The 25,202-nt window shown below is 39.8% G+C and overlaps 1 protein-coding gene across 3 annotated transcripts in view; it reads right to left on the reverse strand.

The window, feature by feature from the left end:
* Positions 1-9,420: 9,420 nt before the first annotated feature.
* The window catches only part of Otulin (OTU deubiquitinase with linear linkage specificity), a 30,001-nt gene continuing 14,219 nt past the window's right edge, over positions 9,421-25,202 (reverse strand). For 2 of the 3 annotated variants that reach the window (XM_027950365.3, XM_027950367.3), the window contains exons 4-7: positions 21,910-22,053; positions 16,666-16,791; positions 12,521-12,790; positions 9,421-9,995 (exon numbers count right to left, since the gene is read on the reverse strand). In XM_027950365.3, coding sequence (XP_027806166.2) covers positions 9,801-9,995; positions 12,521-12,790; positions 16,666-16,791; positions 21,910-22,053 — 735 coding nt within the window. In that variant the 3' untranslated portion in view covers positions 9,421-9,800. The remainder of the gene's footprint in view (positions 9,996-12,520; positions 12,791-16,665; positions 16,792-21,909; positions 22,054-25,202) is intronic. The other variant, XM_027950366.3, reaches the window with a different exon arrangement.

Below are 25,202 nucleotides of genomic sequence, written 5' to 3' on the forward strand. Positions count from 1 at the left end.
GAGGACCTCCTTACCCAGCTAGCTCTACCACCTCTGCCCCAGATGCCTCAGACTCCAGAAAACAGCACTCTTCCTCAGCCTGCAACTATGCCTCCCAATGCTATTTAATTCAGCTTTGTGGAAAAAAATAAAAATGGTCCACAGACCCCTCCCACCTTAGTTGGGAATCCAGTTCTACAGGCTTCCAGGGCCTTAAACCCAGGCCTGTTTCCATTACTAAACACACCCTAGTGATCGATCCCAAAGTCTGTTTTCCAGCCCCGACTTGTTCACAAGCTTCAGATCCACGTACTAAGTCACTTCCCAACATCTCCTCTGGGGGTTCCAGAGAGGCCTTGGTCTCATAGCCTCTCCCTGCACACTTCTTGCCCACCCCTCCCACTGTCTCCTGACTTATCAGAGGAACCACATCAGCAGCCGCCTAGAAACCTACTCCAGATCCAACCAGACCCTAATCCCTCCAGTGCTGCCTCCTAGCCTCTCCCATTTCCAGCTTCCCTCTGCAGTCCCACAGCTTATCTCAGATACTCCTGCTCACCTTGGGCCTGGCTGTTACAGAAGCCTCCAGACTGGTGTTTCTTCTCCAGGCTTGTTTGTCCCCAGGATAGGATGTAAATGACACCTCCTAGAGTTGTGCCGCACCCCACCTACACACCCATTCCCAGAAGTCCCCTCATTCCCCTGTCCCCTTCCTCTACTGCAGATAGTTCTAAGGCACCCAGCCTGCTTTTCTAGGCTGGCCATTCTTGCTCTGGGCATGGATGGTTGTGAGGCCAGCCTGGCACTTCCGCCGAAGTACATCAGCCTATCCAGGCTCTGTACAGAAAACAAGAACCTAGTCAGCATTCAGAATTAACAGCTACTGAGAAGCAAGAACATAATGGGGACTCCTGATGGACCAGCTTCCTGTTCCAGAGTCTTAACTCTCTATCATCCCCCATCCGCAATGAGGGCAAAGGACTAAGGGATTTTTCAAAAAGAGAATTTGTAGAGATGGTTTCTTTGCAAAGATCTGTACTGGGTCCCACTCCACTCAAGGGTGTGTGTCTTAGGTTGGAAGGGACCTCTTAACTACTGAGTGACAGGGCTTTTCAGGAGCCATTCAGAGAGCTTGAACTGGCCCCAACAGTGCCGGGACTCGGGGGGTTGTTGTCTGACTCACCCGTTGAATCTGAGGGAAGAGGTGCACTGAGGCTGCCTTGAATAAGCCAAGGCTGACAGGAAGGGGTACAAATGCCTTTCTCTTGATGAGACCTGGCCACAGTGATCACCAGGTGGGCCTGGGGTCATCTTCAGGCCTGTCCAATTGGGGAAGGGGTGTGAGCAAGGCTCAGCAGAAAGAAGCTGGGTTGTCACTGGATTCTGAGAAGCTACCAAGGAAGAAGTAGGTCAGAGTACAGAGCACTGGCACAACGGGGCAGCTGTCAATGAGAGGCTCTGAATTGGGGACAAGAGGTGGGGGATAGAAGGGTCTCCAAAGATCCCTGAAAGTACCCCAAGAGAGGAAGAAAGAACATGAGCTAAGCCCTGCTCAGCCCCAGGCAGGGAGGCCAGTTTAGGACAACTTCAAGAGTTAAGACCTTGCTCCCTCCCTCACCTCGCCTCCCTCCTCCTGTTTCAACTCTGGAGGGCCAGACAGGGCGGCCAGCCATTAGTCGTGGCTCTAACACAGTTGGGATATTCCAATTTCTTAAGTAGAAAAGGAATATGAGTTTGCTCTTGAATGCTCCTAAATGTCCATGTACTAAAGGCTTGGTCCCCAGGGCAGGGCCACTGGGAGGTGGTGACTAGTGGGAGGTCTTTAGGTCATGGGGGCCATGCCCTGGAAAGGGACTAGAGAATCCTCATCTCTTCTTCCCTTTTGTTTCCCGGCCATGAGGCGAGTGGTTTTGTTCCGCCACATGCTTCTGCCATGACATGCTGTCTCAACACAAGGTTAAACACAATGGGTCTTTCCTGTAATGAACTGGAACCTTAAAAACTGAGCCAAAACATTTTCTTTGTAAGTCGATTATCTAAGTTATTTGTTATAGTTGTAGAGAACGGACTAATACAAATAGCATTTGGCAAATTAATATGACTATAAGCTCTATTAACAGAATACTCAGCAAAGTCACAAGATGCAGGGGAAGTTTTCCCACTGAATACATCTTGAACGATGGAAAGATTAAAAAAAAAAAAAAAGTTACTCTGTGATTTCATCCCTGGAGTCATGCACAGTTCAGCTCACTTGTTAGGGATGCACAAGAGCTCGGTGAAGGGTGGTGACCGTGAGGGAGGGTTGGTGGTCAGAAGGGAGTTGAGAGGGGTGAGCCTCAGCTGGATGATTCTTATTTCCCTGAACTTGAAAGCAAACCAAGCCCAGAGAAGGCACTCTAGTGAAAGGACAAAGGTAGTTCCACCTTTCTCCCCTGAATGTGCTCTGACCCCAGGACGCCTACACAACAGCCCTCCCCCCCACAGTCTACATCTTTTTTTTTTTTTTAATGTTTTTCGTTGTTGATAGACCTTTATTTTAAATAAAATATGTGGTGCTGAGAATCGAACCCAGTGCCTCACACATGCCAGGCAAGTACACTACCACTGAGCCACAGCCACAACCCCACAGTCTACATCTTTAAGGTTCTTTTCTTATCTCCAAAGAAGGACAAGCCCTCCAAGAACTAAGATAAGCTGAGTTCTTGTTTCTTTCAACCAAAGAGCTCAATAAGAACCCCCAATTGCCCCTCAGTCTGTCTTCCCTTCTCACTGCTCCTATCCCTACAAAATCCCTCTTCTGTTAAATACAAATATAAAAGCCAAAGGTTGTTAGAACATACAACTGTTGGGCGAGGAACATGAACAGTTGGCTCCCAGAAAATGACCTGCAAATGGCTTGTACAAAATGTTCTACTTTACTCAAAAAGTAAAGAAACGCAAACTGAACTTCCAACTTGCAGCCCAGCAAAGATCAGAAAGTTTGATAAAGCTTGGTGTTGACTAGGACCTATAAATCAACAGGACCACTCTACAGGGTAGTTTGACAAGAGGTTTCAAGCACACACTCAAATTAGGGAAGGAGAGCAATGTAACAGGCAAAGAGTATAAATAGGCAACAGAGCCCAGACAAAAGGAGAAGAAAACAAGAGAAAATGCAGAATGTCCAAGGTTTGGGCAAGGCAGAGGGGTGAATAAAAATATATTGGATAAATACCTGCTTGTTTAACCACACTAAAGCAGCTAAGCAGCTGGGCTTCTCTTTACCATTTGGAGGTTGTAAAAACCTTCAGAAGGGCTTCCAGAAGACCCACTGTCAGGACCACAGTTTTTCTCTCCACTCCCAGGGTGAAAGAAGGTCAAGGAGGAGGAAGTGCTAGAAGCACTGGCCTCAAAGTTGAGCTGAGCACCATAACTCAGACAAGTAGAGGGAGAAAGTGTATTTATGTGCAACACTGAAAAAGCTGATGAACCCCCATGAATGGGACAGTGAAGGAGAATGGTTTGTTGTTGCTGCCCATTACCAGCTTAACACTGTTTTCTAGAGGATGCCCAATCCCTAGCCAGTAGGTCCTTCAGAAGTCCAGCACCATTTTGCAGTACTTCAGACTCAGCAGTTCTGTTTTTTTTTTTTTAAATATATTTTTTCGTTGTTGATGGATTTTATTGAATTCATTTATTTATATGCGGTGCTGAGAATCGAACCCAGTGCCTCACACATGCTAGGCAGGTGCTCCGCCACTGAGCCCCATCCCCAGCCCCTCAGCATTTGACTATGAGGAAGGCACAACTCTGCAGGCTCATCCTTCATCCTCTGCTCTTGCAATGCCTGTGAACATCTGGCCCCATTTTTAGATTATTAACTTCTTTCAGTGACATCCTAACTCATATACAACACATATAAGTTCTTGCTATCACATTTCCAGTAGCTGAAATGGTTACAGCTGGCCTCGCTCAGCAAACACAAGCAAGGCTGGGTCAGGATTTGGGCTGCAGCCCCGCTCTTGCAGGCTCTAAATCTATTACATGCTGGCATCTCACTTAATCCACACGAGCATCCAAGATAAGACGACTATGCAAGGTAGAGTTGAAGACATTGAGATTTAAGGAGGTTCAGTAATTCACCCTCACTCAACCCTGCTAGAATCGAGTAGTGGGACTGCTCATTAATCCAGGTCTAAGTCCAAAACTGTGCACCGTTTTTGAAGGTATGTGCTAATCACTTCACCTCATCTAACTCTATCTCTGCCCAACAAGGCCTCCCCAGAATTGATTCCTGCACTCCAAAGCGCAGGAGTGAGATCAAGAGTCACTGACCTGGACACCACAGGCCTGCCCGGGGGCGCTGGAAAGTTAAAGCATTAGATCACAGTCTGCCAAAGTCCTCAAAAGCAGGCATTTAACTACAGTGACACAGCCAGGCTTCTGAGTTTTATTTTTTGAGTTTATTTTTAGTTATTTATTTTTACAATCCTCAGCATCCAGGTTTGCTAAAGGGGATCAACAGCAAAACCCAAGAGTAGGAGTGGCCCCTACAGTGAAGACGAGAGACTCAACAGGTGACAGGAAACTCTTGCCCTATGAGCCAGGAATCTGGATGAGTTTGCCAATGAGAAGTAAGGCCTCAAACTGTCCAGAACCTCAGGGGCATGTTTTTCAAAACAGGAGAAATTTTTGGCAAGTTCAAACATCTTATAGTGTAAACAGAGGAGATGATGTTAAACAAGCCAGAGGCTAGCAGGGTTGGGTTCCCACGGGTGCTCTCCCTTCACGGCAGACTCCCCCATGGAAGAAAAACACCATCAACTCTGGCAGAAGTTACAACATTGGGCTGTTATCCTCCTCAAATCCATAATATAGAAAGTTAGAAACTGCCAAAAGCAAGGTAACAACACCAAAAGAGTATTACAAACATAATAAAAATGAGAAGAGATATCCCTAAATACATTAATTCTGGCTGTGTTCCCACACTGAAATACTCCCAAGTCATCACCATCACTATGGATTCCTGAGGTTCTTCTAAAAGGTGCTGTATTTTTAGCACCACTTATGTGAATATAAATCAAGGCATTTTTCAATATATAAGTGAAAGTTCCTAAAACTGAGTATAAAAAATTATTTTGAAGTTATAATTAAGCTCAAGCACCCTTGGTTACTAGGAATATAATTATCAAGACTGTGGATATTTTGAATCCAGTGTTCTTTCTTTGTATTGACCCATATTTGACAATTTCATTCCTGACCCAAAATTACACCTAAGAAATCAATGGGCTTAACTGAAATTAAACTCCAATCAGTGTCCTCCTCCATTAATGTTACTGAAGCCTCTGGGCATTCAAAATGCTATAAGGAGGCCTGGGAAGAGAGACATAAGAAATGGCCTACTGATATGATGTTTCAGAATGATTAACATGTTTCCAGACTTAATGGCTGCCACATCTTCAATATACATACCAATTCATTTTACCATTCCCAATTATAAATTTCAATTTATTGTTTAGAAAAAAAAATACAGAATCACATGGGACAGCTCACATCCACCCTCTCAAAATACTACTACGTCCCAAGCTATGGGGCTACCACCCACCTAAAGAAAGGAATGCAGTGACTGTAGGCCAGCATGGGTACACTCAAAAAAAGGTATCCACATACCTCTTCTGGTAATGGCCAAACCCACCTGGCTCCTACGGATACTACCTCCAGGAAAAGCCCAGGGTAGCAGATGGCCAAACCATCTGCCAATTGAATTTGATGCTTTTCATGGCTCTAGGTTACAAACTGAATTACAAGACCATTAAATCAATATTATAAAATCAGTTGCCTATGTCCTTCCCCACAACCTCACTAAACCACTGCACAAATCAGTACGGGCTCCCTGGTCTCTCCATCGCCCTAGGAGAGATCACAATGTTTCCCAAAGAAGCTATGCATTAAAGACTATACTTCTCTTAAATAGAGGATTTACATTTTAGAAATATGAATTTGTGGAATCCATGCACATAAGTCCTCCCATTCATTCAGATTCTTCTCTTTTTAAAACCTAAGCACAGGGCTGGGGTGTGGCTCAATGGTAGAGTGCTTGCCTGGCACATGTAAGGCCCTGGGTTCGATTCTCAGCACTATATAGAAATAAAATAAAGATATCGTATCCACTTACAACTAAAAATATTTTTTTAAAAAACCTAAGCACAACTAAAAAGAACCAATTAAAAAGAAAAAAAAAAACTAAGCACAGAAGATCTTACCTTCTGTGTATTTACTGCTCTGTTATTATGACACTTTAAAGGTTATTCTAAAATCAGTTCTTCATCCTCACTTCTCTTCATAGTTCCTTAGGCCATATTTTTTATAGCATTCATTTTTAAAAAAAAAACTATTTATTTATTTATTTATTTTTATGTGCTGCTGAGAATGGAACCCAGAGTTTCACATGTGCTAGGCAAGCACTGAGCCACAACCCCAGTCTCTCCTTAGGCCATTTTTAAATTACTTGATATTTTACCCTGCCTTGTTATACTATTTGGGGATTTTATATGTTTCACCCACATTTCAGATTCACATGCAGTGAAGGCTTTCTATTTATTTTTCTAGCAGTCACAGATCTTAAAATTAAGGCATTTTTTGTGCATACCAGAAGTGATTCCCCCCTGGTTTATGCTTCTGAAAATATTTTCTGGTCTTCAAAGGGGAGAATCTGTAAGTACTGCTTAAGAAAAACACATTAAAAAATGACCAAGCCATGTTTTAATATCAAAAGAAGACCCAGCTCTGTAAGTCCTATGTATATGTTCAGATGGCAGGGGCACTATATCATTAAAGATTACACTGCACCTCAGTCATTAACTGGAAAGTCTTCATAAAAGTAAACTACTAACTCTAAGAACAGCACCTTGGGATGAGGGAAAGGACAGGAAGAACAACACAGAGCCTCTAAAAGGAAGGAGGAGGGAAAAAAAGATGAAGCCCATAAAAATCTACAAATGCTTCTTCCAAAAGAGATGTTATCAATTCATTTGGCCTGAGATTTTACCTGATAAACTCTAAAACTAGAGGGGAGTGGAACAAAAGGATTCAAAACCAATATTTGCTCTCCTTAACCAAGGAAAACATCTTAGTAGACATTAAGAGAATTTATTATAGTGTAATAAAAGTGTAAGTGGCTATATAAAGAAAACAGGATTAATCCTGCTCTGTGTGCACTTAAAACATTTTCATTCTAGAGAGAAGGAATGGTGACACTGCAGACCAAACCCCACATATGCTCAAATCACAAGCTGGAGACCATAGCTGCTGCCTATTCCCTGATACCGCCATCACTGATCCTAGTGCAGAGTGGATGCTGTACATCCAGCAGTTCAGGCGAGGAGGAGAATCTGAAAATGTTCTGGAAAAGCAATGTTAATTCCATGGGACATGACACAGAGAAATGCTTTTAGGTTTAAATGTGCCTTAAAGGAGCTCAAAGGTTTAAGTTCTGCCAATATCTCTAAACTTCTGAACTCTTGCAATATAAACTCTTAGAAATTAAGCATAGTGTCGTTCTCACTACCTTGCCCTCTTCTAGAACACCATACCATTTTAAAGATCCCTCTAAGTAGATTATTCTCTTGAATCCATTTTTATCTTAATTCAATTTCTATACTACTGATGTCACTCCACCAGCTCAAGACCAAAAATGAAAAATGAAATTAAGACTCTGAACAACTAAAATTGAATACTGCAACCAAAAAAAAAAAAAAAGAATTTTTAAATGAATTAATCATTTCTATTTCATTAAGTACTATTTCTTTGAAAGCTTTCTTTTCTGATGTTATTCTGCTAAACCTGGATGACAGTCTGATAGCACAGTGTGAGAAGGTCTTTGGACAATAAGCAACATAAAATAAACACCCCCTTTCAAATTTTTACCAATGTGGTGGCTAAAACTACAATTTCGGTAGATTTAAATATAAAATGTAAGCAAATTTCCCAGAAGTCCAGTTCAAGTTCACTAAGATTAGAACATTTTCAAAATGCATTAATCATGAGGTTTAATATCGTATTATTCACATTCAATAATGTATATGAACCAATGGTCAGATTCAATATATCCCAAGGGCACAAATCCCTATTGCCAAGTATAATCTAAATATTTCAAGCTGTGCTCTAAAAGAATGCTCATAAATGAATCATATAGTTACAAATACTAAACTTGTCAAAGCCAAGAAGTCATTATTATTACTTTAATTGGGCTTCTAGGTACCTCCTTATTTAAGATACCAATGTATTTCACTGTGAAAAGCACAAAGCCTCTCTAAAGTATTCACATACATTTATAGAATCTGATTCAAAATGCTAATTGATACATGTCTAGTAAAATGTGGTGAATATCACCAAGTAGGTACTAGGAAAAGTACTAATGTAACAGTCTGAATACTTTGTGCAGGCTGAGCTTTCTTAAGACTTAATTTTTTATTAACAGAGACACAGATTTTCAAAAGTGTAGAAAACTTATTAATCATATTAAATTAGATCAAATAGATTTTAATTATTATAAAATAAGCTCAGTACTTGAAGGAAACATCAACTCCACAAATGTTGAGCCAATTCAGGTGCCGCCAAAAGAATACTGAAGAGTGATGTGTCTGGTTCACATGAACAATGACCACAGTACACATCCCTTGCAGACCAGCTCAGCAGCACTGTCCCCTTTAGCAGCTCCAGTAAACACCTCGCCTGTGCCCAGCAGGTCATCACTGCTTTTCTCAGGCCGCCCAAGCCAAATCAAGGACACATGTGGCTCAGCCACCCTTCTGCACACTGTTGCTTTAGCTTGCTCAGGAAAAATCTCAGGTTGGTTGCTGTTATTCATCCCCTGCCAGCAGACAGGGTATCAGCCCATTACATGGATCTGGCAATGATGCTACCCTTAAACACCGCATGAAAAGGGCAAGAGAAGATCAGGAGCCCAGCTTGTCCCCACCTCTGAACTCTGAGCAGTGACTGAAATCATATGACCTTAGATTCCTCCTCTAAACACATGGGTGGATATAAACTCTGTTTTAACTATAAAACTCTGACTCTTTGGAACTTTAGAATAATTAACAGCCCCTGACACTGGAGTACAACTACAAGAAACATTCATCCATGCTAATAGGGACCTGTACCATGTCCCAGACTCTGGAACATTGGGGACAGTAGACACCTGTAACAGTCACTAGATTCCACTGTATCTCCTCCAAACTTGAAAAAAGCCTCCAAACAACCCACTCTGGGGCCCAATTCTTCATCTTCTATGAGACCATCTGCTTAAAATAGCATTACTTAATATTTAAGTCCGAATCACTGCTCATCCCTCCATAAGAAGATGAGAATATCAGAGCATGGTATGACTGTGCCATTAACAAATCTCCCAGAATTATACCACTTAAGCAGACTGCATAGAATGATCACTACAGACACCCATTTCCACCAAAGAAAAATTACCATCTTAAAACTTAAAAGCCAGTTTACCAATAGAGAGAATTTTGACTTGAGACATGAATATATTCTTCAAAATGAGTTTCCTCTAATACAAAAGTATTTGCTTTATGGAAATGCAGTATGCACTTTCCAAAGGTATGCTCTGAAGGTCCCAATGAAACACACTGGGTCCCAGATAAGGGAAAACAGTTGTTCTTATTATGAAAAGTTAGTCTTCAGAACACCCCAGTCCAACTTGGCTCCCAGGGGCCCAAGAGTTCTCACAGACTGTTCTTAGAGACCAGCAGAGGCCTGAGGCCCAAGCTGAGGAGCTGCCTGTGCACTTTTGCCATGTCCTCAGACTGTCCAGGCAGGTGAGTCTCTCACAGACTTGTCTCCTCACATACTCTGACAGGGATATTATAGTGCCGATCATCCTCAGCGATGAGGGTGACCACCGGCCAGTCCTTGGGTGGGTCAGTGGGATAGACTGTAATGAACTCTTCAGTGTTGTACTTGGAGAGCCGGTACACCTGGATGGTATGGCGCACAGCATAGGCAAGAAGGAACATTTCAACCTGTGGAGAAAGAGCAAATGGGATTCTTAAGGAAGCCACACCAAAAGACAGGGTCTAACACCATGTTCCATCTATTACCCTGACCACGCACACAGTAGTGGCTTATACTGCAACCTTTTTCCTCCTCTCCTTTGGACTCAGTCCCAATTCTTATTTTAAAAAAAAAAAGGAGATAGTCAAGAATGGATCCTACATTTGGTAATACCCAGAATATATAAAGAATACTTACAACTCAACAATTAAAAAAAATATAACCAGAGGCTGGGGTTGTAGCTCAGTGGTTAAGCGCTTGCCTCACGTGTGACAGGCACTGGGTTCGATCCTCAGCACCACATAAAAAATAATAAATAAATAAATAAAACAAAGATATTAAAAAACATATATCTCTAGCTTAAATACTGGGCAAAGGATTGCAAAGACATGTCTCCAAAGAAGACATGCAAGTGGCCAAATTAGCACATGAAAAGATGTTCAACATCCTATGTAATTAGAGAAAAGTAAATCAAAACCACAATGAGATACCACTTCACACCTACTAGAATGGCTATAATAAAAAAGCCAGGGGCTGGGGTTGTAGCTCAGTGGTGGAGCACTTGCCTAGCATGTGAGAGGTTTGATCCTCAGCATCACATAAATATAAAATAAATAAAGGTATTGTGTTCACCTACAACTTAAAAAGTAATAAAAAAAATATTTTAAAAAGCCAGATGACAATGGGGAGTGACTCCTTAAAGAATACAGGGTTTTCTTTGGGGGTGATGAAAATATTTTGGACTTCATAGAGATGGTGATCCCATAGCACCATAAATGTACTAAATGTCAATGAGTTGCATACTTTAATGATTATTTATGTTATGTGAACTTCATCCCAATTTTTAAAAAAAGATAGTCAAAACGCTGGTAAAGATGTGGAGAAATGGGACACTAATTCATGGCTGGTGGGAGTGTAAACTGGCACAAACTATTTTAAAATGCAGTATGGCTATTCCTCAAAATGTTCAACAAAGGATCACCATCTGCCATAGCAATTCTACTCCTAGGCATATAATCAAGAGAACATGTGTCCACACAAAAAATCATCCCTGAATGTCCACCGCAGGATTATTCTTAGTAGCTAGAAGGTGGAGGCAACCCAAATACCTGTCAAAACTAACAAATGAATAAATACAATACTTTCATACAATGAGATGTTGCTTTTCAATAAAAAGGAATGAAGTACTGATCCATGCAGCAGTATGTGGATGAATCTTAAACACATTATGCTAAACAAAGGAAGCCAGTCACAAAATACCACACAGTATATGACTCCATTTATATGAAATGCCCAGAATAGGCAAACTAGAGACAGAAAGTAGCTTTGTGGTTTCCCAGAGCTACACGGAAGGGAGAGTAACTGCTAATGGGTTTGAGGTGTCTTTTGGGGGTGGTAAATTGATCTAAAATGAGACTGCAAGTGGTAGTTTCAAAACTTTAAAAGGGTGAACTTGTTGATATGTAAATTACATTTCAAGAAAGCTGCTATTAAAAGAAGAATGGACACTACTGTAGAAGACCTTGTAGGATCTCATAAAGGACTAACTTCAGTCTGACATGCAAACCACACTCTCCTAGGCTTTTTATTACAAAGTATTAGCAATGGTTCAGGAGATGTGAGCAACCCACATTATGCATACAGATAATTTTTTTATATTAATCATCCTGCCTGGCCCAGCAGTGACACACTAAGAAAAACAATGGAACAGATTTCCACCCACCAGGATGACTCAGCGGGAACTCAACTCAGCTCTCTACTCCTTGCAATATCTGTCCTGGCACTCGGGCCTTTTAGGAAAAAGTGGTATGAGAGTCTGCCGTGTAAGGAGAATGGGGCAGCCTCAAGGGTTGGCTATTCAAGGTGTGGTGACTCAACTATTGCTTTAAGAACAAGACTGTTATGGGCATCTATGTAAACAAGACCTTCAAATGGCTCCTCCACATGCTTCATTTATGTCTACCCTTCCAGAGCCAAGGGTACTAATTATATCCATCACCCCCAGAAGAAAAGTCCAGAATAATACTGTTAATGATTATAAAACAGGACTACACATCTTCGACATACCTCACTTGAAAGGGGAGAGCTCAATTCCCCTCCTCTTGAGAGTTGAATGGATTTAGTGTCTGGCTTTTAACAAACAGAATATGGTATAAGTGCCTGTGTGCGACTTCCCTGCTCTCTACATGGACCACTCTGAGAAAAGTCAGCTGCCATGTCATGAGGACACCCAAGAAGCCCTATGGTAAGGAACCATGCCCTCCTATTAACTGTAAGGACTAAGGACCTCTGTCAAGAGCCATGTCAATAGGCCATGGAAGTAGATCCTTCAACCCCAAGGAAGACTGTAGCCCCAAATAACATGATTAAATCTATGTGACCATCGGCCACAACCACCTAAGCTGCTCTTGAATTCCTGACCTACAAACACTGAGATGTTTGACAGTTAACACTGCTGTGTTTTGAGGTAATGCACTCCAAAGACACAACTCACCTGTTCAAGGCCACCAGTGTGTCCCACCTGGTTTAAGTGGTTCCTCAGTAGCTGTCCAGGGTCATTCGATGTGTCCCGAGCAAACAGGAGCACAGAGAAAAATGGTACTTCCTTTCCCTTCTCTTTATCATCATATAGTTCAATGGCTCTGTTTAGCATTAGAAATTTTACAGCTTCATAGAGGCAGTATTCCTCTTCTTCATTTGTGAACAGTTCATCACAAGCCATTTGCCTTGCTTCAGCAGTTCTCATTTCAGCCAGGCTTGCCCACTACAATAAGGAAGTTATGTAATAGTTAGAATTTTTGTTCTAAAAATCCCTGGTATACTTCCATATTATGAATACAGAATTATGTTCAAAAGTAGGGACTATAAATCATCCTAACGTGGCCACAATGTTTTTAAGTTTCAGATCAATCAATGGTACTCTTAAGATCACACAATTCCTAGTTCAGCCTTTCCCCCACTAATCTAAAACAGAAGCACAATGCGATAAGGAGAAGCCCTGGGCCACGGGATGAACTTCTGACTCCTCTAACATCCCAGGGGATGAGACTGAACTAAGCAGGCAGAGATACTAATGAAAAAGCTAACGTGTCTATGTGAGGCCTGTGTGTGGAGCTGTATGTAGTAGGGAGCTAAAACTATCCTTTGAGGGGTTTTCACAAACAGTGACCACCCAGAAACAAAACCTACCATCTAAAATGGAAGATGGCAAAGAACACTGTGGGATCTTTAGCTTATTAAACTTACCCTCTAACCTATTAAAAATATACATGAGCTTCATATTAAATAAATCCATTCTGACTCCTGATTAAGAATAAAGCAGAGTATCAGGTATTCAGTTAGTATAGGCAAACTTCTTAAGTGAACAAGAAAACCCTATAAATATATGTGCTTTTAAGTTATAGTGAATGAGTAAAGAGATGACAATATAAATAACAGTCCTTATGAATAATCAATAATTTGTGTACCTTTCAAAAGCCATCAGAGATTTTAAATTCAACAAATTTTAATGGTAATGACTACACAGAACCCCCCAAATATTTAGGTTAAAAGCTAGAACATGTTGTCCACATTTCATATTTTCTATAAGTAGACCAAGTTGACAGTCCAGAGCATGGACCTGGAGTCAGAGAATCAGGATGGAAACAAGGCCTCACCACCAACAACTGATGGCTTTTGCAGAGTGTTTAACCAAACTCTGGGCCTTAGTTTCTTCATCTATAAAACAAGGCTGATCATAACAACACCAACGTCAAGGTTGTAGCAATAAAACAACCTGTGAAACTTAAGTGTACGTCATGGCACAGAGGACAGTTAGTAATACTGGCTGAGATAATTAATGAATAAGTTTAATGTGATTACAAACTGGCCTCACCTAAACAGTCCCAAATATGAGACTTTAATTATAGTAGTCATACCCAATAAAGCAAAAATAGCATTTCACCAGATCCTTCTTATTACCTATAGCTCTGCTAAGCACTCTCCCACTCACTCACACAGGGCCACAGCCCTGCCCTCAACCTTCCACTGACCCAGGAGTGAGAAGGCACAGGCATCCAGTCCCCAAAAATCCTAAGTTCCACTCCAACAGGTAATGAGAACAGACCCCCTCTTCCTTTCTCTCTCCCACTTCTTTACAGTGGAAGATGAAACTTCCTTTGACAGTGTATTTTCCAGTAAACATTTCTTATCTTTGTATTAAAAACTAAGTTTGAGAAAGTCAGGGCCCCAGTTTATTCATCAAAAAAGCATTAACCAAATGTCTATTATGTATCAGGCTTGCTGCTAAAGAACTAGGTGCAAAGGAAGAAATAGGGTGTCTCTCGGGGATTTCAAAGTTGAACAAGGGCAGAGAGACTAAATTTGAGTGAACAGATCACCACTTGAGGTGATGCTAGGAAGAACCTCTTTCTAACTTCCCTTTACCTGACCCCTCCTTCCACCAACAAAGCCTGGAACAACTGATGGGCCCTAAGCTCACTGTACCTAGGAAGGGAACTCCAAGTTGCTCAAAGCAAGCAACTGAGAAGTCAATGCAGGCCCACATACACGCAGGACATCTAACTCAGAGGAGAGAGCAAAATCACAGGGAGAATTTTACACACAAAGTTTAAAACACCAGGAAGCACAGACCAAGTTCTCCCAGAATTGTCTCAGACAAATTCTTAGGACACTTTTCAAACAATTAGTTACGAAATCTCCTTATTGAGAAGTCACTGGAAACAAAGTAAGTATTTAAGATATAGGGATAGAATATTAAACCATAACTGGGAAGAACTTAATAAGCCTGAGTTAGTTTTATTGCTATATAAGAAATATGAACTAAATCGTATCTCTGAAACTTATAAATATGAATTAGAACAAAGATTATATTTGTTAAAGTTTACCTTTAAGAAAGTTAAACATATTGTTATAGATACACTAGCATACAACATCTCAACCAAGAATAGATAATGGTGATATTCCTCCATTTTACCAAAGACCTCATGGGAACAGTTTGCATTCACTTAAAAATTTGAGATTCCATCTTACTCCAGTCAGAATGGCAATTATCAAGAATAAAAGTAACAATAAATGTTGGCAAGGATATGCGGAAAAAGATCCAATCATACATTGCTGGTGGGACTGCAAATTGGTGCAACCACTATGGAAAGCAGCATGGAGATTCCTTAGAAAATCTGAAATAGAACCACCATTTCACTCAGTTATCTCACTCCTCAGTATATATCCAAAAGACTTAAAATCAGCATATTACAGTGATAGAGCCACATCAATGTTCATAGAAACTCAATTCACAATAGCTAAGCTATGGAACCAACCTGGGTGATCTTCAACAGATGAAAGGAGGTATATATGAATGGATATAACAGAAAATTAGGTATATATACACAATGGAATATTACTCAGCCATAAATAAGAATGAAATGATGGAATTTGCCAGGAAATGGATGGAACTGGAGACTTTATGCTAAGTGAAATAAGCCAATGCCAAAAAACCAAAGACCAAATGTTCTATATGATATATAGATGCTAACACACACTAAGGGTACAGGAGGGAAGAATAGAAATCCATTGGGTTAAACAAAGGGGAATGAAGACAAGGGAGGGAGAACAGGATAGGAAAGACAGTAGAATGAATCAGACATAACTTTCCTATGTTCATATATGAATACACAACCAGTGAAACTCCACCCCAAGTACAACTGCAAGAATAGGATCCTAATGAGAATAAGTCATACTCCATGTATGTATAAAGTCAAAACACACTCTGTCATGTATATCTAAAAGAATAAATTTAAAAAAAAAATTCTAAGTAGTTATATAGATAATAACGCCCCTATATATCAAACTATATGAATTGTAGAAAAGCATATTAATAGAATAAAAAATCTTTTATTCTTTTTTTTTCCCCATTGGATTAGTTTATTCTTATCATGGATACAATGTAAAAGTGAAAGACAGCTATTCATGCAACAATAAAGACAAGTTTCTGGAACAATATTTGTAAAGAGTAAAGTGTGTGTGGAAATGGGCACTATCATCAAAGGCATGTTAATTAATTAGAGGGCCTTTTTGAAAGAGTAGCTGACATCAAAATTTAAAATGTATATATTCAATTCATAAAGAGCTAAAAAAAGTAATGTATACTTGGATATATCATATGGTATCATTGTGGTTTTAAAATGCATTTTAAAATGCAAATGAGTGGTGTCATGTTCTATGTATTCTGCATCTTTTTTATTATATATTGTTCCAAAAAACTTGTTCTTAAAAAAAAAAAAAATCATCTAAAAACTAGCCAATTCCAGCCTCTAGAGTCTTGAGCCAAAATAAAATTCTTTTCTTTCCAAAATAAAATTATTTTCTTTATAAACTAAAATAAAAATAAATAAATCGGCCAAGGGCTGCTTGAGACAAGAGTCTTGCTATGTTGTCCTGACCGGGCTCCAGCTCTTGGGTTCAAGCAATCCTCCTGCCTTGGCCTTCTGAGTAGCTGAGACTACAGGTGTGCACCAGTGTAACCTGCTCAGCCAAGAGCATCTGATGACCCACTGAATAAAGACTAAGAACTAGTATGCTGGGGAAATCAGGAGTAAGAGCTCTACACTAGTCAGAGGCAGGAAATCACACTATCCAAACCTTCTTCCTTAGCAAGGTGAGGGATTCCTTAATTTTTTCAACCAGGTCCTCGCTCTTCCCATCAAATTTCAGCCCAAGTTTCCACTGCTTGATCCAGCTGTATTTGTGTATCAGTTTTTCAGGTAACTAGAATAGCAAGAAACAAGAGAGATAAAGAGGTGTTAATCTTCCAAGAAAAATCCATCACTTGATTCAAGCTGGAAGAAATCATGAAGCCTATAAAACCTTTTTTTCCAGAATTAATTCCTGCAAGTCTGTCATGTGGGTGTAGGCTGGAGGACCTAAATATTTAAGTCAGGAACTTAGGAAGTACTACCATGCAGCGGACTACCAAAGAGAACAGTGCTTTTGGCTGACATACACCGGCAGAGTCCTGCCTGCATGACACCAACCACAGCCAGGCATATTCCTCAGCAACTGTAAGGATGAGCTAAGATAGCACCCATACTTCATCTTTCCTGAAACCTGGGCTCACTGGCAGCCTTCCCACCACTCCCTAGTACACTGCTCAGGAAGGCACTCCCAGGCAAGGGAGGTAGTCTTGGGTAAAATCAAAACCTGCTCCTTTCCTAACTAGGAAAATAAAGCCTAATCTCTAATTCCTGAAAAAATTCACTAAAAAGGTGGAAAAAATATTTTTGTTAAAACAATATTAACACATACACTCAAAATTTTAACAAGCAAAGAAACAACAGTATTTAGTTTAACTGCCTAATGAATTCAGTAAGATTTAAAGAAACAAAAAAGACAACAGGGAATAAACAGCAGGAGCTAAAGGAGCTGGGGTTGCTTTATTCTTTTTCTTTTTGACTACCTTATTTTTGAAAGAATGACCTCTAAACTACTATCAGGATGATTTCTTTCTTTTTCCTTGGTTCCTGGAGTATTTATTTGGTTTCCCTCTACTTATCAATAAAATCTGCAGTTTGAAAGGCAAGCTGAGACACACTGGTGACTGGTGACCATGGGAAATTAGACTCTCCCAACATCCCTGGGTGTGTCGGGAGAAAAATCATATAATTAGGCTGCTATAAAAATTTAGGGAAAAAAAAAAAAAGTTCACTTTTTGGTCAAAAGTTCATTAAAAAATAACTGAATCCTCCAGCATCCTACATTGAACTTGTTTAACAGTTATAAATACAGTCATACAGGAAGCTGTGTGTTCCTATCTAAGACTTAAAAGACCTTTTCATGTATGGTAATTCTGGTTGCACCTTCTCAGTCTACAGCAATCATGTGAAACCAAAGTGGTTTCATTTCTACAAAAAACAGAAGCACAATAGGGATGTAAATGACTCCACTGTTACAATGATGGCGACCTACACCACTAGCTAAGCAGAGGAGCCATCATCTTATGACCAAGGACCCACCTAGAAACTCTAACAGCATGTCCTGTACCTCAGCAACAAGGGGACCCTTCTGCCAAACCTTCAATTCAGCCTCAGAGTATTCACCAGCGTCTAATGTGCCCTCAAGTGGCAACAAGATGAAATCACAACTCAGCACAGAGAACTATTTTGTTCCATGATGTGGAACATACAAAAGAAAATTAAATGTAGTATATAATACATAATCATATGATCTATAATAGCAATATAACCATAGTATAATAATTATAATATTGATTTACATTATTAATATAATATATAAGCTCTGGGTTATTTTCTCCAACCTATCTTAATGTATTTGTGTCACTTCATTGAAATACTTGAAGAATTGAAAATTTGGGATTTAAAACAGCTAAGCAGAAATTATTGGCTCCAAAGATGTGAGAGGAAAATGAGAGTTTAAAAGGCAGTCAAAAAAAGACAGCTGAGCATCCTGACAGCATACAGTTATCTAAAAAGCAAGTACAAGAATCAACTAAAATGTAAAGACCGCAAAGATCTAACCAACCACACAAAAGAACAAAGTCAGTTCCTCATTTCTTTCACTCATTGGGCAACCTGTTGCTAAAATGATAATCCTCCTTAGGGTTATTTCCATATACACGGGGTCAGCATGTCCTGTATCTCAGCAACATGTGGACTTAAGAAATTTTTTAAATTGAGACCTGAAAACTAAGGAAAAGAATAGAGGTGTTAGAATTACTTATTCAGAAGAAAAAAAGTGAATATAACTTTAAATGCTCTCAGGAGTCAAAACTCATACAAACCAAAAATAGCCATCCTTTTATACTACACAGAGACAGGACTTTTGTAAGAATAAAGGAAACTTAAGCAAGAAACAAGAACCGAGTAAGAAACAGTGATTGTAAATATTCAAACAAATATTTGAACAGTGAATACATGAGTTAGGCTTCACTTCATTTATGGCTGTTTAACAGCCAGCTTTTCTCTAGCACGTGCCTATAATTCTTGACATCATGATAGAAAGGAAATAACAAAAACATGTCGTACCCAAAATGAACTCACAAAAAAAAGCTTTGGTATCTTGCCCTAGCAAACACTGTGACAGGACCCACTTATTCAGAGACATTCTAAAACACAGCAAACTTAGAAACAAGAGAGTCCCTGCTATAAAGAACACCCCCTGCTCAGGGATCAAAGTGCTACCCCAAGTTTCAGAATAGCCAGACCTAGCCATCTCCAAGGTTGGGGTCAAGGTCAGATGATTAGACTAGAGTCAAACATGGAGATTGAGATTTGGACAGAAACAGGAATAACAAGCCCAGGCAGCGACAGGAGATAAGGAGGCAACTGAACTGTCAGGAGGGGCAGGAAGGACAAAGCTCAATTCACAGGCAGGGAACAGAGCAAGGCCAGTGAAGCTGAGCACCAGCTCAGTCCAGGGTCTCTTCCTGAGCCCAGATTCAGGGGACGGTTGCTCTGTCAAGCTCTCCTGTTTCCTGAAACCAAATGATGATCTACAAGAGAAGGAAGATGTCAAAATCCAATAGAAAACACCTCTCAGTACAAACGAAAGCAAGATAACAGCTAACTAAAGGTTCCAGGCCTTACACACTTGCTCACTCAAGGAAGCTGGACTCAAGAGTGGACTGTCTCAGGGAAGAGCTGGTGGAGGAGCCAGAGAGAGAAGGGGAATGGGAAAGCACATATAGGAGGTCCGAGAGATGACCCAAGGGATGACCAAGAGGAGGTTAAAAGCAGTGTTGGTCAAGCACAACCAGACTAAGTCTACATATCCTTTCCTTCCCTGACTGGCACCTCAAATACAAATCCCGTGGTGAAAGTGTCACCCATCAGGCCTCAGGAGGAAAATAACAAAAAAGAACCTGTCAAGAAAGTATTCAAACCGTGTTAAGTTCTAGGGGACTAGAACATCAACACAGGGGCAAGTCGTCTAGGTGGATGAGAGCAAAAAAAAGAGTTAAGTGATTGTTTTCAGTGGACAGTCAGCAGAACCAAAGTTCAATAAATGTAAATACTGAACTCACAGGCAGGTAGAATGAACCTTTTCTCTTTGACACAGGCCTCTCAGCATTCAACAAAGCTTAGATGAAGAAATACCACCCCTATGAACAAATAATTAGACTGTGTTCCCAAGGGAAAAATATACTGGCTTATACAGAGAGAAAATGGAAGAAATTAGAAAGAGAAACTAGGAATTTTAAAGCTCTTTCAAAGTATTCAAATTAAGTCAGGAAAACAACACATGCATCATATTCTAATACTGATCATAGACAGAACACCATCTATTTTTAATACAGCAAGTGGTATTATCCAAGTATAGCCTGTCAGGGCATTGTGCTTTACTTTTTTTTTAGGGTATACTTCATATGTTTAATTACTTAGCACAATTTTGTGCCAGAGATTCCTGAAAAGTATAAGACTTCAAATTCAATGCCAACAAGAACTATAAATGTAAAGGTCTCTTAAAGGTTAAAGGTTCAACAAGAAACCTATGTAACATGAAAGAGGATTTTGTTGTAATATATAAATTAAGCTATGACCATACAGCACATAAGTTAAAATACACCCCACAGAAAGTGAACTCAGTTCACTACTAATAAATGTCATCATGTGCAAAGGAAAAAAAATAGCTTAGTGTATCAATTTGTTTTGGAATCTTCACAAAGACATAATAAGCTAATACCAAAAAATCTGCTTAAGGTGACGTCTTTGCTTAGAAATAAATATCTTTCCCAGATGTCAGTTTGCCAGTTTCAACAGGTGTGCTGATTGTATATTGGTTTATAAAATAGATCATCATGAAGCAGATAGCTGGTATCCTCCACCCACCAGTCCTGGTTTTGTCCTGTAGAGTCATATGATCCCTTATCCACCAAAAACGGTTCTTATTAGCTTAGCCACCAACAAGTTTCTTTTAAAAGTTATTTTTATTCTAAACAAGTATACTTTATCCTAATCTTCTTCTATTCCCAGAATGAGATGAGTCAATCTTGGTCACATTCTCATCTCCTACTGAAGATATAGGCACAACTCAACCCCATCCACACAATAGGCATGGACCAGCCCAGTTCACAGCTGAGCTGTTACCACTTGATTTTTAGAAGCCTTCCTTTTAAAGTGCAGCCAGGGCTTTATTATCACTGCTGGCCAACACACTTCATGTGGGTGCACAGTGGGCTCACGATTCATTAACATCCCAATATCTTTCTTTCCCCTTCATAAACTGCTTTTAGGCAGGTCTCCCACAGAGAGCACTTCAGGGTTTGGGGTGATTTTTTTTTTTAAAGCACAGAACTTTAGATCTTCTTCCAATTAATGTCAGTCTGTTCTGACCAATCATTCCTATTATGTGATCTTATTTGTGTCAAGACACACGAACCCTTGGATCCCAGTATATCTCTATCATGTAGAAGATTTAAAATACTAAAGAAGGCCAAGCCTGGGAGCTTCTCCCCATGTGATATTAACCATATCACCATGCAGAGAGTACTATTCCTTGAACTGCAGCTAAAATGAAAGAAATGTGTATTCTAAAACCCTGGTAGGTTCTCAATTAGTAAAATATACAGCCCATGTAATATAAACATCAATACTGAAATTAAACTGTTCCTAAGTGATTTTTATGCAATCTAAACATCTGTTTTCTAATTCAGCTGAATTGTTTAAATTAACTTTTATCATTTTCTCTTCTGGGAGATACCAATTATTTCTGTTTATTTTACTATGTGAAATCATACCCGACACAAAAACTTGAATAAACCCACATGCTGATGCCATCCTACAGACACCAGCAGATAGCATGAGCAACAAAGGGAAGTCTCCCAAAAACTCTCTGAAACACTGCAGACTCAAACCTGTAGCAGCAGCGTACCAGCATGAGCTCCGGATCCTGCAGCCAGAGGGGAAGCGCAGCCAGCTGGCTCATTGCCTGGAACAGTGTGGCCCTCAGTGCACAGTAATTATCACCACGGACTCGCCTTATGGAGGTGAATTTCTGAGAAACCTCCTCATAGCCCTGGGAGAAAGTATCAAAGAATTTTAAATGGTGGTCACTGGCTTCAGAGAGCATGAAGAGTTCCATTCCTGTGGGGAAAAAAATTATCCTATTCCAGATCACTGGAAAAATGAAAACAAGACTGGCTAAATCCTTTGTGAGACATTAAAATTCCTTCTTATTACTGTCACTTAATGATGGGAAGACATTCTGAGAAATGCACCACTAGGCAACTTTATCTCTATGCAGGCATCATATATACTTGCACAAACCTTGACAGTATAGCCCACTACACATCTAGGCTATACGGCCTCTTACTGGCAACATTAGCGGTGGATTCTGTATGCTTAAACGCCATGATGAGATTAAATTAAGCACAGGAGTAAATGAGGCAATGTAGAGTCAGTAAACATGAAAAATATGAGGCTGCTTTTGTCATAACATGGCAAACTGTTTTATGGTAAACACTCTAAATATTAATGATCAAAAGTATAGCAAATAATAAAATAAATATGTCAAACAGTAACTGTCACAAATTACCATTATCAAGTATTTTGTAGTATACCCAAATGTATGTGTAATACTTTCATATGGCTGGCAGTACACTAGGTTAGTTGATATCAGCATCACGAAACATCTGAGTAATGCAGTGTATCGCCATATACCACAGATATATCAATGGGTGAGGTGAATTTTTCCTTCATATTAATTTCTTCTCTTTTATAATCCTGCAGGATCATAATTATATATGTGGTCTGTTGTTGATCAATACATTGTTATGGGGTGCATGACTGTGTATGAATGTGTGTGTAAAAATCTACATGCTAGGAAATGTCTGAATAATCTGATAGACCTTTTTTATTCTGGACACAATATCTTTATTATTTATTTTTATGTGGTGCTGAGGATCAAACCCAGTGCCTCACACATACAAGGCAAGTGCTCTACCACTGAGCTACAACCCCAGCCCGAGACCTTTTTTTTTTTTTTCCCCAAGTAAACTGAAGTGTCACTCTTGCTCCGTCTGAAAATAAAACAAGGAAATGAAAATGTTCAGTGCCATGCTTGGGCACTCAAAAATAGCCATCCAAATAAACCATTTTGAAGCGTATTTCAAAAAGTCCTGGTGACTAGGTCTATAGGCTTACATGAGGTCCTGATTTCTTCAGCTGAACACTGTTATCACCAGGACTGACTCTGCTGACCCCAAGTCCAGTCAGCCCCTTCACTTGTCCTGTTCTTGACAGTCACTTGAAACTCTACTTGCTACCCTGCGTTTACACAAAGAAAGAGGTATCACACTGGAGCAGGCATAATGCAGACCCCTCATTTTGGGTGTCTAAGAACTAGAACCTTTCTAGTAGTTGTTTTCAAAGTTTGTGTTTTAGGATGCCATTCTATGTGAAAATGAAAGGACTTCTTTCCAATAATGAAAATTTGAAAGTTGCATTTGTACTTAGTGATCCAACCAGTACAACATATAAAAACCATCAGGCCGACTCACATCTACCAATATGCACCAGTTCCCTCTGACAGACCCCCAATTATCCCAGGAATATTTACCATGGCAGATGCAATTGCAACCGTACCTTCCCAAAAGCACAGAAAATCACAGTATTTTAGAGAAGAATCAAACTTTTAAAATTAAATTTAGATTTATACACATTTATATCCAAAGTATCCAAACGAAAAGTTAGACAATTAAGCAAATAAGAACTAAAATAAAATTGAGACCAAAGTATTGCCAGGCACCCTAGTTACCATGCTCTAATTAAGCCACAAGTCCTGATGAGATGTTCCTCAAACGAGGTCAGAAATCAAATCTTTTCTTTCCCTAGAATTAATCCCATAGAGAAATAATTTTAGTACAAGTTCCAAAATATGGAATATTTGGGTAACTCGAACATCTTTAATAATGGACTTTAAGATGATAACTATTTAAAGAGACCCTATGGAGAGACTGAAGTCACAAAATAAAATTACGAGTCAGAGACATTTCTGGGAAAGATGCGAAAATACAGTTTAGATATCTAGTTTTTTGGTTATCTAGTCTGGTACAGGGCAAATATAGTATACATATTTTTAACCTGGGCATGAATTGAGAGCCCTGAATATTTTGTGATTGAGGACACTAATAAGTATCTAAAACACCAGAGTCTGTACCAGACTTGAAAGAAGCAGGGCTCACCATTTGCTCTCAGAGGTTTATGAGTGGCAGCCACATTTGACTAAAAGCCCCTAAGCAACAGGGGGCATACTTAAAGATGAGCAATATTTCTAGAAAAAGAAGCTATAAGGAAAAGAATAAATGTATTCATATGCTTAAAAATTTAAATTCTAAACAAGGAAGTTCTGAACAAAAAAATTAAGACATTTCTATCAAATAGAATAGGATTCATACCCCTAATACACAAGAAGTACATTTGAATTTATAACGTAAACAATCCCAATTTTAGGTGGACACCTAAATCCCAATTTTAGGTGGTACCAGAGATTGAACTCGGGCACTCAACCACTGAGCCACATTGCCAGCCCTATTTTTATATTTTATTTAGAGACAGGGTCTCACTGAGTTGCTTAGTACCTTGCTGTTGCTGAGGCTGGCTTTGAACTCACAATCCTCCTACCTCAGCCTCCTGAACCGCTGGAATTACAAGCATGCACCAAGGCGCCTGGCTGACACTGCTGTTTTTGTAGCTCATCGTCAAATAGTAGTAATAATTCCACATGGTTTGACCTAATAAAGAATGTTAGAGTCCCCAAGATCAGTCCCATAGTTTTGAAGAATACGTTAAGGTTGCCAGTTTATGCAATGGAACTAAGAAGGGGCAGCTCCTGGGAAACACTAATGAAGGAAACTACTCCAGATCCTCTATTTCAAGGTATACAAGAGGTTTCTAGGCCCCTAGGATTAGAGAGCATCTGACCAGACCCAAAGGGTATGGAATTAGCCTGCCCTTATCCTTAAGGCTTTTACAACACCAGGCTTATAATAAGGGCATTCTCAAATGGCCCTAAAACTCACCCAAATCTGAGTAACACAGTCATTTAAGAGTTTTTCAAAGAAATTAAGTTACTGAATAAGTGATGCATGTTCTATAATAATATTGTGACTCCAAACAAGGTGCTATCCATGGAGTCTGGTTCCTCATTTCTAAAATTAGAACACC

The sequence above is a fragment of the Marmota flaviventris genome, chromosome 5 (assembly GCF_047511675.1).
Source record: "Marmota flaviventris isolate mMarFla1 chromosome 5, mMarFla1.hap1, whole genome shotgun sequence".
Taxonomy (NCBI): Eukaryota; Metazoa; Chordata; class Mammalia; order Rodentia; family Sciuridae; genus Marmota; species Marmota flaviventris.